This window comes from Alosa pseudoharengus, unplaced genomic scaffold (assembly GCF_046254945.1).
Source record: "Alosa pseudoharengus isolate Yale_2024_CS ecotype anadromous, Long Island Sound unplaced genomic scaffold, YU_APseudo_1.1 YU_APseudo_1.1_scf_5, whole genome shotgun sequence".
Lineage (NCBI taxonomy): Eukaryota > Metazoa > Chordata > Actinopteri > Clupeiformes > Clupeidae > Alosa > Alosa pseudoharengus.
The window spans coordinates 1272281-1284940 of NW_027468837.1; the positions used below are offsets into that span (position 1 = coordinate 1272281).

The 12660-nt window shown below is 41.4% G+C and overlaps 1 protein-coding gene across 1 annotated transcript in view; it reads left to right on the top strand.

Moving 5' to 3' along the window:
• The window catches only part of dock3 (dedicator of cytokinesis 3), an 835931-nt gene that overhangs the window by 346346 nt on the left and 476925 nt on the right, over window positions 1-12660 (top strand). The window contains 2 exon segments of the mRNA XM_076267926.1: window positions 51-151; window positions 302-383. Of these exon segments, the coding sequence (XP_076124041.1) occupies window positions 51-151; window positions 302-383 (183 nt within the window).

A 12660-nucleotide genomic window follows, 5' to 3' on the forward strand; every position in this document is an offset into this window, starting at 1 on the left:
ATTGTTCATCTGCCTGACCCTCGTAATGAAATTTATCAATCTTGTTGCAGGTGTTCATAATCAATCTGCTGCGTGATAGCAAATACTACCACTTTCGGCCTGTTATGGACACTTACATCCAAAAGCACTTTGCTGGAGCCCTGGCCTATAAGTAAGTGATGAAAAGTAGCACAGGGAATTTTCTCTCATCTCCTCTTAATATTTTTAATCCATTCTGGATTTTAAAAATGACATCATCTTCATTATTATGTAAACATTTTAATTCTAAATTGTTGAGTATAGTTTATGTTTGTGTATGCAGGGAGCTGATTCGCTGCCTGAAATGTTACATGGATCGCTCTGCAGAGGTGGTCAGACAGGACCACATTCAAGATGCAATGAAGGTAAAATACATGATGGCAAAGTGTACAAGAAATTCTGTTCAAGCTGATTTACATTTGTTCATTTTGCAGAGCTTTTGATTCAAAATAACTTCAATAATTGCAGGGGTCAGGAATAGGCGATGATAGGGCAGTCGTAGGGATGGTACTTCAGGTGAGATCAGTGAGATGAGGGCCAAACACAAGGATGGCTGATGACTGGTAATGGTATACCTCACAAATGAGGTAAGGGGGAAGAGAGAGAGAGATAGAGTGGGTTAGTATTACTATAAATCAAAATGGTTAATATCAATAAGTATATCATTGGTACTATATAGTGTTATACCATAGTGAGAATAGGCAGAGTGAGAGTTGAGAGAGAGAGAGGGAAGGGGAGAGGAGAGGTTGTACGGCATGACACATGACAAGTCCAAGACAGCACTATGCTATAGCAGCATAACTAAGGCATGGTAAAGGGTAGTCAACACCAGCGCAGGTATGGTCAGTTTCAAGTACACTGTCCAACTATAAAGGAGACGGTAAAATTAATCAGAAGACATAGAAGGCAAAATGTGGACTCAATGGGCTCAAGTTCCAGGTATCTGAAATGAGATGAATGTACATTGTGTTGACAGTGCAGTTCAGCCCTGCACTTGCCTGGAATCGAATCAACTTGCAACACCATGGATTGTGGGCCTTAAAGGTGCCATGTGTAATGTCCGCCAGAAAATCAATTCATACTCCACATTCCATAAAAAATGGGGGCAGTATACCTCCAGAAAGTAAGATGGTCTACCCTAGAGTAACAACCGGGAAACGTGTCTTGCAGTTTGGCTGGCGGTTATGTTGCCCGCATACTGCCTCCCATGGCCGAAACTGGTATTATGACACCTGTCGGGCTGTGGCTAGTAATTTAGCATGCTAATTCAGGTTGATATATCTGCAGCACTATACCTTGTCATTTTTTTAATGGCATCATCGCCCTTATTTCTTCTCATTCTTTTGATGCGTGTAGCTCATTTTTTGGATATTTTTACCTCAATTCTTACACATGGCACCTTTAAGGGCTAGAGAGTGAGCTAAAAGCCCAGGCTGCTAGTATCGCCTAGTCTCTTAAGGCATGGGAAGGGAGGTTTTCCTATACGGCACAGTTACGTACCAACTGGTTACCGTTACACTCACCCCCTAAACCTCCCTCCCGTCCAGCTCAAGGATGTTCCCGCTATACGTGTTCATGTTTTTTTGCCAGAAAAAGGATTGTTCTCCTCAAGGCCACAGGCATTCTTTTTAAAAAGCAAGGTTGAAATTAGCTGCATGTGACCAATCATGTTAGCCTTTCGTAGGTTGTGGACACTAGGAGAAGGTCGAGGCCTGCGCTAATTTCACTCATTCGCTCCTGTTCAGCCTAGGGTCAATTTTCCTCTTACCACATCCAAGAAGGTTGGGTACAGTCCCATGGACCATAAACTTCTAAATAATGTAGCTGTTGCAACTGTAGTAACTGGAGCACGGTGGTGCTTGGAGATGATAGCCTTTGGGCCCTATTTTAATGGTCTAAAACGGAAGTGTCTTTGCGCAAAACGCAATTCACTTTGTGGGCGGATCTCGGGCGCTGATGCTATTTTACCGGCGGGATATTTGACTGTTGCGCCCGACGCAAATCTAAAATGGGGTTGTCTGAAGTAGCTACATTAATCATGGGTGTGGTTTGGGCGTAACGTGCAATAAACCAATCAGAGCGTCACCTCACATTCCCTTTAACAACAGGCACGCTTGTTCCATAGCTGATTGCTATTATGGTGGCGTATTTGCCAGGCGCAGCCAGGAGCGTTCACAGCGCTATAATCACTGTTCAGTTGGGAACAGTTAGCTATTGATTTTTCATCTTCACAAAATGTAATACAGAATTGTCACAAAGACATACTTTCCGATGTTTTGGGATCGATCATTCTCACTGAATCACGAGGTTATGAATGCATGGTGATATATTTGCAATGTACAATGTAATCTAACATTACCTCTCTATAGACAATGCATATCTTCTGTCAGTTAATCTCTTCTCTCCCGTGCTGCCGCTGGGGCATTTGGGTTAAATGGCATCGGCATGCAGTTCAACATCACGTCTCCTTAAGTCCTCTAAAATTTCCTAATTTATGTCATCAACACATCAGTGATTCGTGAAAATGTGTACGCTAGATTTATGCCTATTTTTTCACATGGACACCACACTGATTTCCCTCGAGTGGTAATATTTTTCTTTGAAATTATGTATGGTTTACAGAAATGGGAACTACATTGTATAGATGAGAGGAGCTCAGTGTGCGTTGCGCAGCACAGGCGGCCAAGCAATGGCTTCGTTTAAGTTGACCTAACTTTCAACTCTGCACAGTATCCCATTAACTGCGTGACAGTAGACTATTTACAATATTTTCTGTAAAGCAGAGTTTGTAAACACGTTATCATCAACTTAATTCACGCACAACATTTATTTGAGCAGGAGAGAGAATAACAATGAATGGATGCAGCAACTACAGAAATTGTACAGAAATTGCTGCTTTCTTGTACTATCTGTTGCTGGTTAACAGCACATGAAAAGCTGATTTAAGCTAATTCACTAACTCAAGACTTCAAGGCCATCATGGATATAAAACGTTTTTTGAAAATAACGAAAGGATTGAGGGAACATAGCAAAGCTTGGAGTTATTTCAGATGGGCTACAACAAGGTAGGCAAAATGATGGTGCTTAACCTTACACAACGGTAAATTGGAACAAAACTAAAAGTAACTTTAGCCTTTATAGGGCTGTAGCCTATAAAGTTGTCCAGATTAATAGGTCGTAATTAGGCGTTGTTGTAAAGATATTGCATGTAGATGTTGTACTATATAGGCTACTAAATATTTAGGTCACCAATGCACGAACAAAACCGGGAAATGGACAAATATTATCAAGGCTTTGAATGTGTCCGTCTGTGCACGGAGGTGTCTGTAGATTGGTGTGCAACGCATTCATTCATGCAGGCCTGTGGTCATGCATGCGCCCTTAAAATAGCATCTGCATTTTCGCCACAGACTTTAGACCAGGGAGTTCCTGGTCTGTGGCGGAATTGTTTTCTGAAACTGCAAAATATCAACAGTGAACGTTTGCGCCGGAACACGCCCCGTCTTTTCGCTGAACCGCCCCCGTGGGCGCAATCGAATTCCCTAATTTACAGGCATGTACCTGTGGAGGGAAAATTCCAGTATGCGCTGACTGCAAAATAGGAAAGACAAACGCGCGACTATACAAAGTCAATTGCGCCGGCACGGAAGATAGAGCCCTTTATCTTTATCATGCTTGTTTATGCATTTCTCTTTGATCTCCTTTGCATTTTCTGGTGTGGTAAACACAATGATGCCAATCATGCCAAAGAATGCAGAATTACTTTTTTCTCCATTTAAATTGACTGCATGACTATTTAAAATACAAAATATCAGATAAAAACATCACTATTAAAATACAGTTACAAATCAAATGGGTGGTATAGGGTATTTAAGTATGTTAAGGAATTACATTTTAAATTGTTAACATGCTCAAATTAAAATATTTTAACCAAACCATGTAGGTGGCTCCTTTCTATTTTCCTTTCCCTTTCTGTTTTTTCTAGGCTATATTGATAGTCTAAATGGAAAACCTTTCATGGAATGTAGAATGTAATAGTCCGAGTCAAGACCGAGTCTTTGAAGAGTCGAGACCGAGTCTGTTGGTTTCCAAATACAGTCGAGTCCGAGTCAAGACAGAGTCTTTGAGGAAGCAAGTCCGAGTCGAGACCGAGTCCTTTAGGAGTCGAGACCGAGTCGAGACCAAGACCATAAAAACATGTCAGTTTTCATATTCATAATTTAATATCACCCCAGTTAATAATCAACCATTAGGCCTACAGACTAAGCTAGATTGGGAATTGTTTAGAGGAGCAGTCTTAACGTCTTAATATGGACTATGCTGACCTACAGACACTCACCGGCAGCAGAGCCATAGAGATATATAAACGTCTCTGACGGCAGTATCTTTGCATTGCACCATGGGATGTCATTTTTAAATAATGCCGGTCAACATTGCATTTTATTGTTATTGTTGTTATGTGTTGTGTGTTTTTTTTATATGAACATAAAAAATGCGTTGGTCTCGAGGACTCGGTCTGAAATTACGAGTCTTTCTCCTCCCACTGTGGTCCGAGACCGAGTCAAGACCGAGTCTTTGAAGGAACGAGTCCGAGACGAGACCGAGAAAGCAGAAATTGGTCTCGAGACCGGACTCGAGTCCGAGACCGGACTCAAGTACTACATCACTAAAAAACTGAATCATTTTGGTGATGCTTGAAATTCAACAGACAGCTTTATTACAGTACCGTAGACCATCAGGTAGCCACACCCTCAAGATTTGAAGACAAAGGAAGCTCAGACCCTTTTATACCATCTCCCCCGAATCTTCAGCCACACAAGACATAAAGGGATACGCCACCATTTGGGGAAATACACTCATTTTCCACCTCCCCTTGAGTTTTTTATTTATTTATTTATTTATTTATTTATTTATTTGGGCTTTTTATGCCTTTAATTTGACAGGATAGTGGAGAATGACAGGAAGCGAATGGGAGAGAGAGTCGGGGTGGGATCCTGAAAGGACCACAGGGCGGGAATCGAACCCTGGTCGCCGGCGTACGGTGCAGGTGCCCCAGCCAGTTGCGCCACAGCTGGGGCCCACCTCCCCTTGAGTTAAAGAATTAAGTTTTACCTTTCTTCAGTTCATCCAGCCGTTCTCTGAGTCTGGTGATACCACTTTTAGCTCCAGCTTTTCTCACCTGCTAGCATCACGCTTAAAAGTGACTACGATTTCCGGTAGTTTTCCTATTTAAAACTTCTCTCTTCTCAAGTTAGAAAGTGAAAATTTGCCATGTTTCATTTTCCGTTAGTCTTATTACACTTTCTAACACATTGTTGGGTTTGAAAATAGGGCCAGTGTGTTGCAAATGCCAGGGCCGTTTTTTTTATCACAGTCCATCACTGGGCATTTTACTTTTAACAGACTTACGTTTGTTAGCTAGCTTGTTAATCACCAACTATAGCCAGATCTTACCTCCCTCACCTACCTTGATTTAGTCGCGTCATGTTACCACCAAGTGCTTACCTCCTCAATTTTAAACTGCCTTCAGTTTTGCACGCCTATGGAACCCCGGAGGTGTCATTGCCTGCTGCTGCTGCGCGTTTTGATTCTATTGGGGTTAAAACAATCTTATACAACAGTTAGGTATGGTCGAGCTATTTATTAATTTTTGTTTAGACGAGACGCATTCTATGAGTCATCAAGACTTTTACTTTTCACCATAGCTGTGGCTTTCTTAATCTATTTCAAGACTTTAGTATATTTTTTTACACTGTAGGAATCACATACTACAAAATATATTTATACCAACACGATCAAATTCGTGACTATAGAGTTTTTTTTTTTTTTTTTTTCCCAATATATTTATTGATTTTTTGCATTGCATAACAATTCAAAATAGAACATTTACATATAATTTTCATCTGAGGAATACATATAGGGTCATTCCACGTCAATTCAACCAGGGCCCACGCACTTAGGTCTCAATCTTGAATATACAAAGATTTTTTAAATACAAGGATTAAAGTTCTCCGTCGTAGGACGGATTTCCGTCAATTTGATTTTAGAAATGTCATATTTGAGATCGATGCAGATCCGATGAGAAAAAAAATAGCAGGGGGGGGGGGCTGTCACCTTTGCTTTTCCTTTTTAAGGCAACTACAAATATTAGGTAAATGTTTAAGACCTAATAGTGTTCTTGAGAACTTTCTGTGTCTCAATCAGTGACCGCTCAAGAAGATAGCCTACGTCAGCCATATGTTTCGCTTTGTTTATGTTGCTACACACTTGTCTTGAGCGTTTGCTTAAACACTTATGGAGCTATAACGGTCTAAAAGTTGGATTATAGTGACACAATCGAGACAGCTGATGAGGTTGGCCAATCCGTTTAACTTTTTTGGATATGAGAAAAAGCGTAGGCTGTGTTCTTTCCGTGCATCAATGTAGACAATTTCTTACTATCGCGAACTCTTGTCAGGGGAGGTCATTCATTTTGGGTGTCACCTATGACTTGAACAGATAGCCTGCTATGCCACCCGATGTAGGCTACTATTATTGTTAGTTTTTAATCAATGCAACTAACATTATGTGTAAAGCGACGCAATATAAACCGTAGCCTATGCAATTTATTATCCCGTCTATTATGACAACAATGTTTTTCACAATTTGCGACGGAAGGTTTTGTCTGAGCGTGTTAACATAAAATAATAATAATATTGTCATCATCGCGAACTGTCGAGTAAGGGGGTCAGTTGTGTTTGTGACGCACAGACAGCCTTGTAGCCTATTTTGGGCCTCACTTTTAACGACAGTAGGTTGTGAGTGTATGTTGACAAAAAATAATCATGCAATTAAAATAGTCAACTTAAAACGTTGCTATAAAATATTATTAATTTATAGCACAAAACCATAACCAGTAGGCCTACCAGCAGGGTTGGGTAGTAACGGATTACATGTAATCTGGATTACGTAATCAGATTACAAAAATCAAGTAACTATAATCAGCCCAGATTACAATAAAAAATTGTGTAATCAGATTACAGTTACATTGTTGGGGATTACCTGATTACATTTTATCATGCAAGCAATGCAACTTTTTAATGATAGCCTAGTTATCTTTTAATTCGACAAGCTTCGGGCTTGCTGGTTCGATCCCCGACCAGTAGAAAAAATGTGGGCGGGGGAAGTGGTTGAGCACTGCTCTCCCATGCCCACATCCACGGCTGTGGCCCTTGAGTAAGGCACCTAACCCCTCATTGATCCCCGAGCGCCGTTGTAGCAGACAGCTCACTGCTCTGGGTTGGTGTGTGCTTCACTAATTCGCGGATTGGAAGACCAAATTTCCCTCAAGGGATCAAGAGTATCTATACTTACTTACTAACTTATTTACTATTGGGGCAGGTCTCTCGGCACATTGCCTGATCTTTTCCTCCTAATCTTAATGTAGCCTCTTGTTTTAGTGTCACCGTTTACTTTGAGAAAGTCACCAGGTCCCCCTGGTTGAAAAACATCCCAAAGGAATAATTTTCTCACCCCCACAATTGAAATGGACATGGTGTCATTCAATCTCAGGCCATGTCCCTGGGTCAAAAAATGACTTGTGATGAGTTGTGCATGTTTGGAGAATAGTGATCCATGATCACATCCATGATGACTAAGTGATCGATTTTGGGATGGGGGAAATTTCAACCACCAAAATACCACCCCCAAAGTGGAGAATAGCTATAGAAATGTATTAGTTTTGGGTGTTTTTCAGACAATGGGACCTGGTGACAAGGGCTACATTAAGATTTTTAGAGGAAAAGATCAGCTAATTCACACAGGAATGCTTTACTCAGAGCAAAGAGATTTCTTAGATGTAATGAAATAATAAACAGAAAAACTGAATGAGAATTCTTTCATCAATTCAGTGGTGGTGTCTTTTACTTAAGGGACATATTTATTGAAGTAATCTAAAAGTAATCCTAAAGTAATCAGATTACGTTACATGTTTTTGGTAATCCTGATTACGTTACTGATTACAAAAATTGCCATGTAATTTGTAGTCAGTAATGGATTACATTTCAAAGTAATCTGACCCAACCCTGCCTACCAGAACCTCGCATATTAGCGTCATGATTTGTGTGCGTCTATTTGGAAAGGCCACTAGCTGTCATGTATGCGTTGTTGCTAAAGGAAGGCAGGTGTCAAAAGTTAAAAAAATTAATGGAGATGGGCAGCTGTTGGAAACGGAGGAGAACTAACAAGCCATGGTGTAAAGAAATTAAAGTGCCAGGGGTTTGCTTTTGCGCGGTTCTCTGCAAGAAAATTGTTTATGGATGCAATAGGAAAACGTTTTAGCACGCCACCAATCAGAAGACCGCCATAAGGTTAACATTCGTGCACTTCAGGACATCTTCCCTACCTGGTGCAACTAGCCACCACGACAGAGGTAGGCTACGTTTATCTATGGCTGACTGTTTTTACGTTTACAAAGTAGGCTACGCATGTTCTTTCATAATGCAACACCACCTGTCCTTCACCATATCGCAACCTCTTGTCAACCTTATACAATCTGTTGCTGAAGACAAAAGCGCTGTCTCCAGATTGTCGTTATCAAATGCGCAGACCTCCTGCATGAGCACACACAGTATTGCTGCTCATTGGAAAACTGAGTTGTCTGTAAAACTCAAAATTGCCATGTTTTCATTAAATGCGGATAAGGCAACAAATGGAAATATGAACAATATCTAGAATGTTTTATTCGTTACTTTGATGAGGAAATGGGAAGTCTTGCAAACTTGATTTTATAGATTTTACTTGGTGTTGAATTGCATATTAACAAGAAAAAAATCTCCCCTTTAAACACTTTTGGCCTGAAGTAATTAAATAAGAGTGTGTTAAAGCCTTTCTACAATATTGCTGCAGTAGAAAAGAACAGCAATGGCTAATCAGCAATGGTCAGGGATGGTACTAAAATATATTTTTGTTCATCAGGAAAACTCAATCTCAATCAAGAACACTCAATTCGCCTTATTCACATGGTGGCCATTGGCGGCTAAAATGAGGCTACAGGGTACACAAACTATAGGATTGTTATGTTCTATGCATTCACCTGTAGGTGGCATTAATTATATAGTAAGTGTACCCTGTGTAAACAAATTGGTGTTTTCAAAAAGAAGGGATCATGGAGTATAAAGAAAAAAATATTTTAAAAATCTTTGTATATTCCCACAAGGTGTTTGGGTGCTCTGAAAATGATAACCAAAATGATTTTTCAGACTTGTGAGGTCTGCTGTTCAGACCCTGAAGGGATTTATTTTCTGTTCATTGCTTTTTGTGAAAGTGTTTCTACTTATCTCAGTAAGGAAAATAAATCAAGAGCCTATGCTGAGTACAAATATGTCTTCTGAAGGCTTAAACAGAGCCCAGCTAAAAACTCCAATAAAATTTGTATCAACTTTGAGGGACAGCTATGACCATGCAGGATTATCCAGACCAAACGTGACAATTTTGCTACATACTATTCCTATTTATGTACCAGCATGCACAATTTGAGCCTCCTACATGGTTTAGTTCTTGCGCTGTGGGCTTGTGAACTTTGACCAAAAAAAGAGGCCGAACAAAATCGACACCCCCCTCCCCCTGTAAAACTGGCTGTATTTTGGAAAGTATTGATCTTACATAAGAGTAATTTTACAGTGTGTCTCCTGGGTAACATAGGTACACCTGGTAATTTTTTCAGAATTTTTTGAGACCTAGGTGCGTGGGCCCTGGTTGAACTGACGTGGAATGACCCTATAGCTATGTAAGGACAATGGAACGGATTCTCTTTCAATGCTTACCCAAGATGGTGGTGATGCACAAAAATAATGTGTAGCTGATGTTAACTGGGCAGCCATATAGTACCACCTGAGATTTGGAAACTGTAGTCCCCCTGTCTCATATGGCTGATATAGCAGTTTTAGGCGAAGTCTCGCTTTCCTGTTGTTCCAGATAAACTGATTAAACAACTTAGCTAAATTATCATAAAACAATGTTGGTAATGGTAGAGGAAGTGTTTGGAAAAGGTACAGAAATGTAGGTAAAATTTCCATTTTTATAACATTAATTTGCCCCATCATAGATATAGGCAAACCGAGGACACAAGGAAGTTTATTGTCACATGCATATAGTTACTGGAAGTAAGAAATGCAGTGAAATTATGTCTGGTGTCAGCCTATTTGTGCATTTATGGGGGGGGGGGGGGTAAAAAGTGCAGTAGAAGAGGGGGTTAGTAGATTAAGTGGCAAGGGCTGCATAAGAAAGGTGGGGGAGGATTGGGATTGGGGGGGGGGGGGCACCAACAAGGAGCACCAAGAGCAACAGGGGCAAGGAAAAACTCCCTTACCAAGGAAGAAACCTTGGGCTCAAGGGGCTAACCCAACTGCCAGGGGTCTTGGTGTGTGTGTTGGGGGGATGACAAGGGAGATGGGGTAGTGTGCTGTGTATGTGGGGAGAGGGCAGTGTGCAATATGTGTGTTGGAGAAGCTTCCTCATGAGACAATGTGCTGTGTATTGGGGGGGGTGCAGTGTGCTGTAAGTATGTTGGGGATGTGTGTTGGAGAAGCTTCCTGATGAAATAATGTGCTGTGTATGTAGGAGAGAGGGGGGGCAGTGTACTGCAAGTATGGTGAAGGGACTTACTATTGCAAGCAGAGTACTGTATGTATGATGTATGTGAGTGATGACAGTAAAGATGTGTGTGTGGGCGGGAGGGGAGTGGAGCAGTGTGTGTGTGGGTAGGTGGGGGCAGTGTGCTGTAAGTATGTAGAGGATGTGTGTTGGAGAAGATCCTGAAGACAATGTGCTGTGTATGTAGGGGGGGGGCAGTGTGCAGCAAGTATGTAGAGGAGGCTTACTGTAGCAACCAGTGTGCTGTATGTTTGTGTGGTGATGACAGTGATGATGTAAGTGTGTGTGTGTGTGTTTTTTTTTGTGTGTGTGTGTTGGGAATGGGGGTGGGGGGGGTGGGCAGAAAGGCTAGGCAATCAAGGACATGGGTAGATAGATGGAGGATAAATCAAAAATAATAAATAAAAAGTTCTATGGAGATGTGCAAAAGTTGGAGAAAGTCAGGTGTGTGTGTGTGTATGTGTGTGTTTTGACGTGTGATGAAATAAGAAAATAAATAAAAGGTCTGTAGCATAGGGAGAGGGATGTAAAAGTGCTAAAAGTCATGTAGGTGTGTGTGTGTGTGTGTGGGGGGGGGGGGGTGTCATGAGTGCTGAGGAGTGAATGAGTGCAAAGTCAGTATAGTGTGAGTTCAGAGTTGGGAAATGTTTGAGAGTGCTGAGGAGTGAATGTGTGCAAAGTCAGTATAGTGTGAGTTCAGAGTTCGGATGGCCTGGGTATAAAAACTTCTCCTGAGTCTCTCAGTTCTGGCTTTGTGACTACATAGGCGTCTTCTTGATTTCAGCGGTAGGAATAATCCATTGTTAGGATGCGAAGAGGCCTTCAGGATCTTTTGGGCTCTTAGGAGTACTCTTCTGGAATATATATCTTGTAGAGCAGGGAGTTGAGTTCTTATAGTACGTTCAGCTGAGCGCACTACTCTCTGCAGAGTACTACAATCTCTAACTGTGGAGTTCCCATACCAGGTGATGATGCTACCAGTTAGAACACTCTCAACTGCTGAAGTGTAGAAGGCCTTCATGATGGATGTAGAAACTTTGAATTTCCTTAGCTGATGAAGGAAGTAGAGTCGTTGTCTGGACTTCTTCAGAACATATTGAGTGTTAACAGTCCATGTTAGGTCTTCAGTAATGTGGACACCAAGGTATTTAAAACTTGTGACTCCCTCTACAGGTTGCCCGCTGATCATTAGTGGGGTGTAACTGTAGTTCTGCTGCTGCCTTCTGTAATCCACTACCATTTCCTTGGTTTTATTGACATTCAGTGTCAAGCTGTTAGATTGACACCACTGTGCCACCTCATCAACCTGATCCAAGTAGAGCTGTTCATTATTGTTACTAATCAGGCCCAAGATCACTGTGTCATCTGCAAACTTGATGATGGAGGTATGACTACTGTTGGCTTTGCAGTCATGTGTGTAGATGTTGTACAGCAGTGGACTCAAAACACAGCCTTGGGGAGCATCAGTGCTGATGGTTAATGTGTCAGATGTCAGACCCCCCACTCTAACCACTTGTGAACGGTGAGAAAGTCAAATATCCAGTGACACAGGGTGGTGTTCAGTCCTAAGGTCTTCATCTTTGTGACCAAGGTGAGAGGTAATATCGTATTGAATGCTGAACTAAAGTCAATGAACAGCATCTTCACATAATTCCCATTCCCCTCCTCCAGGTGAGTTAAGGCGCATGAGGTTTGAGATGGCATCCTCTGTAGACCTGTTGGCTCTGTAAGCAAATTGGAGGGGGTCGAAGGAGGCAGGGAGGGATGAGCAGATAATGTTTTTCACAAGCTTCTCAAAACACTTCATCACTGTAGATGTCAGGGCTACTGGGCGGTAGTCATTCAGACATGATGGACTTTTGTTTTTCGGTACTGGAACAATAACAGACTGCTTGAGTCAAGTAGGAACTGTCTCTTGAACACAGGAGCTAACTGAGCAGCGCAGGATTTCATAACCCTGTTAGAAATTCCATCCGGTCCAGCAGCTTTTCTACAATTAACCCTCCTAAA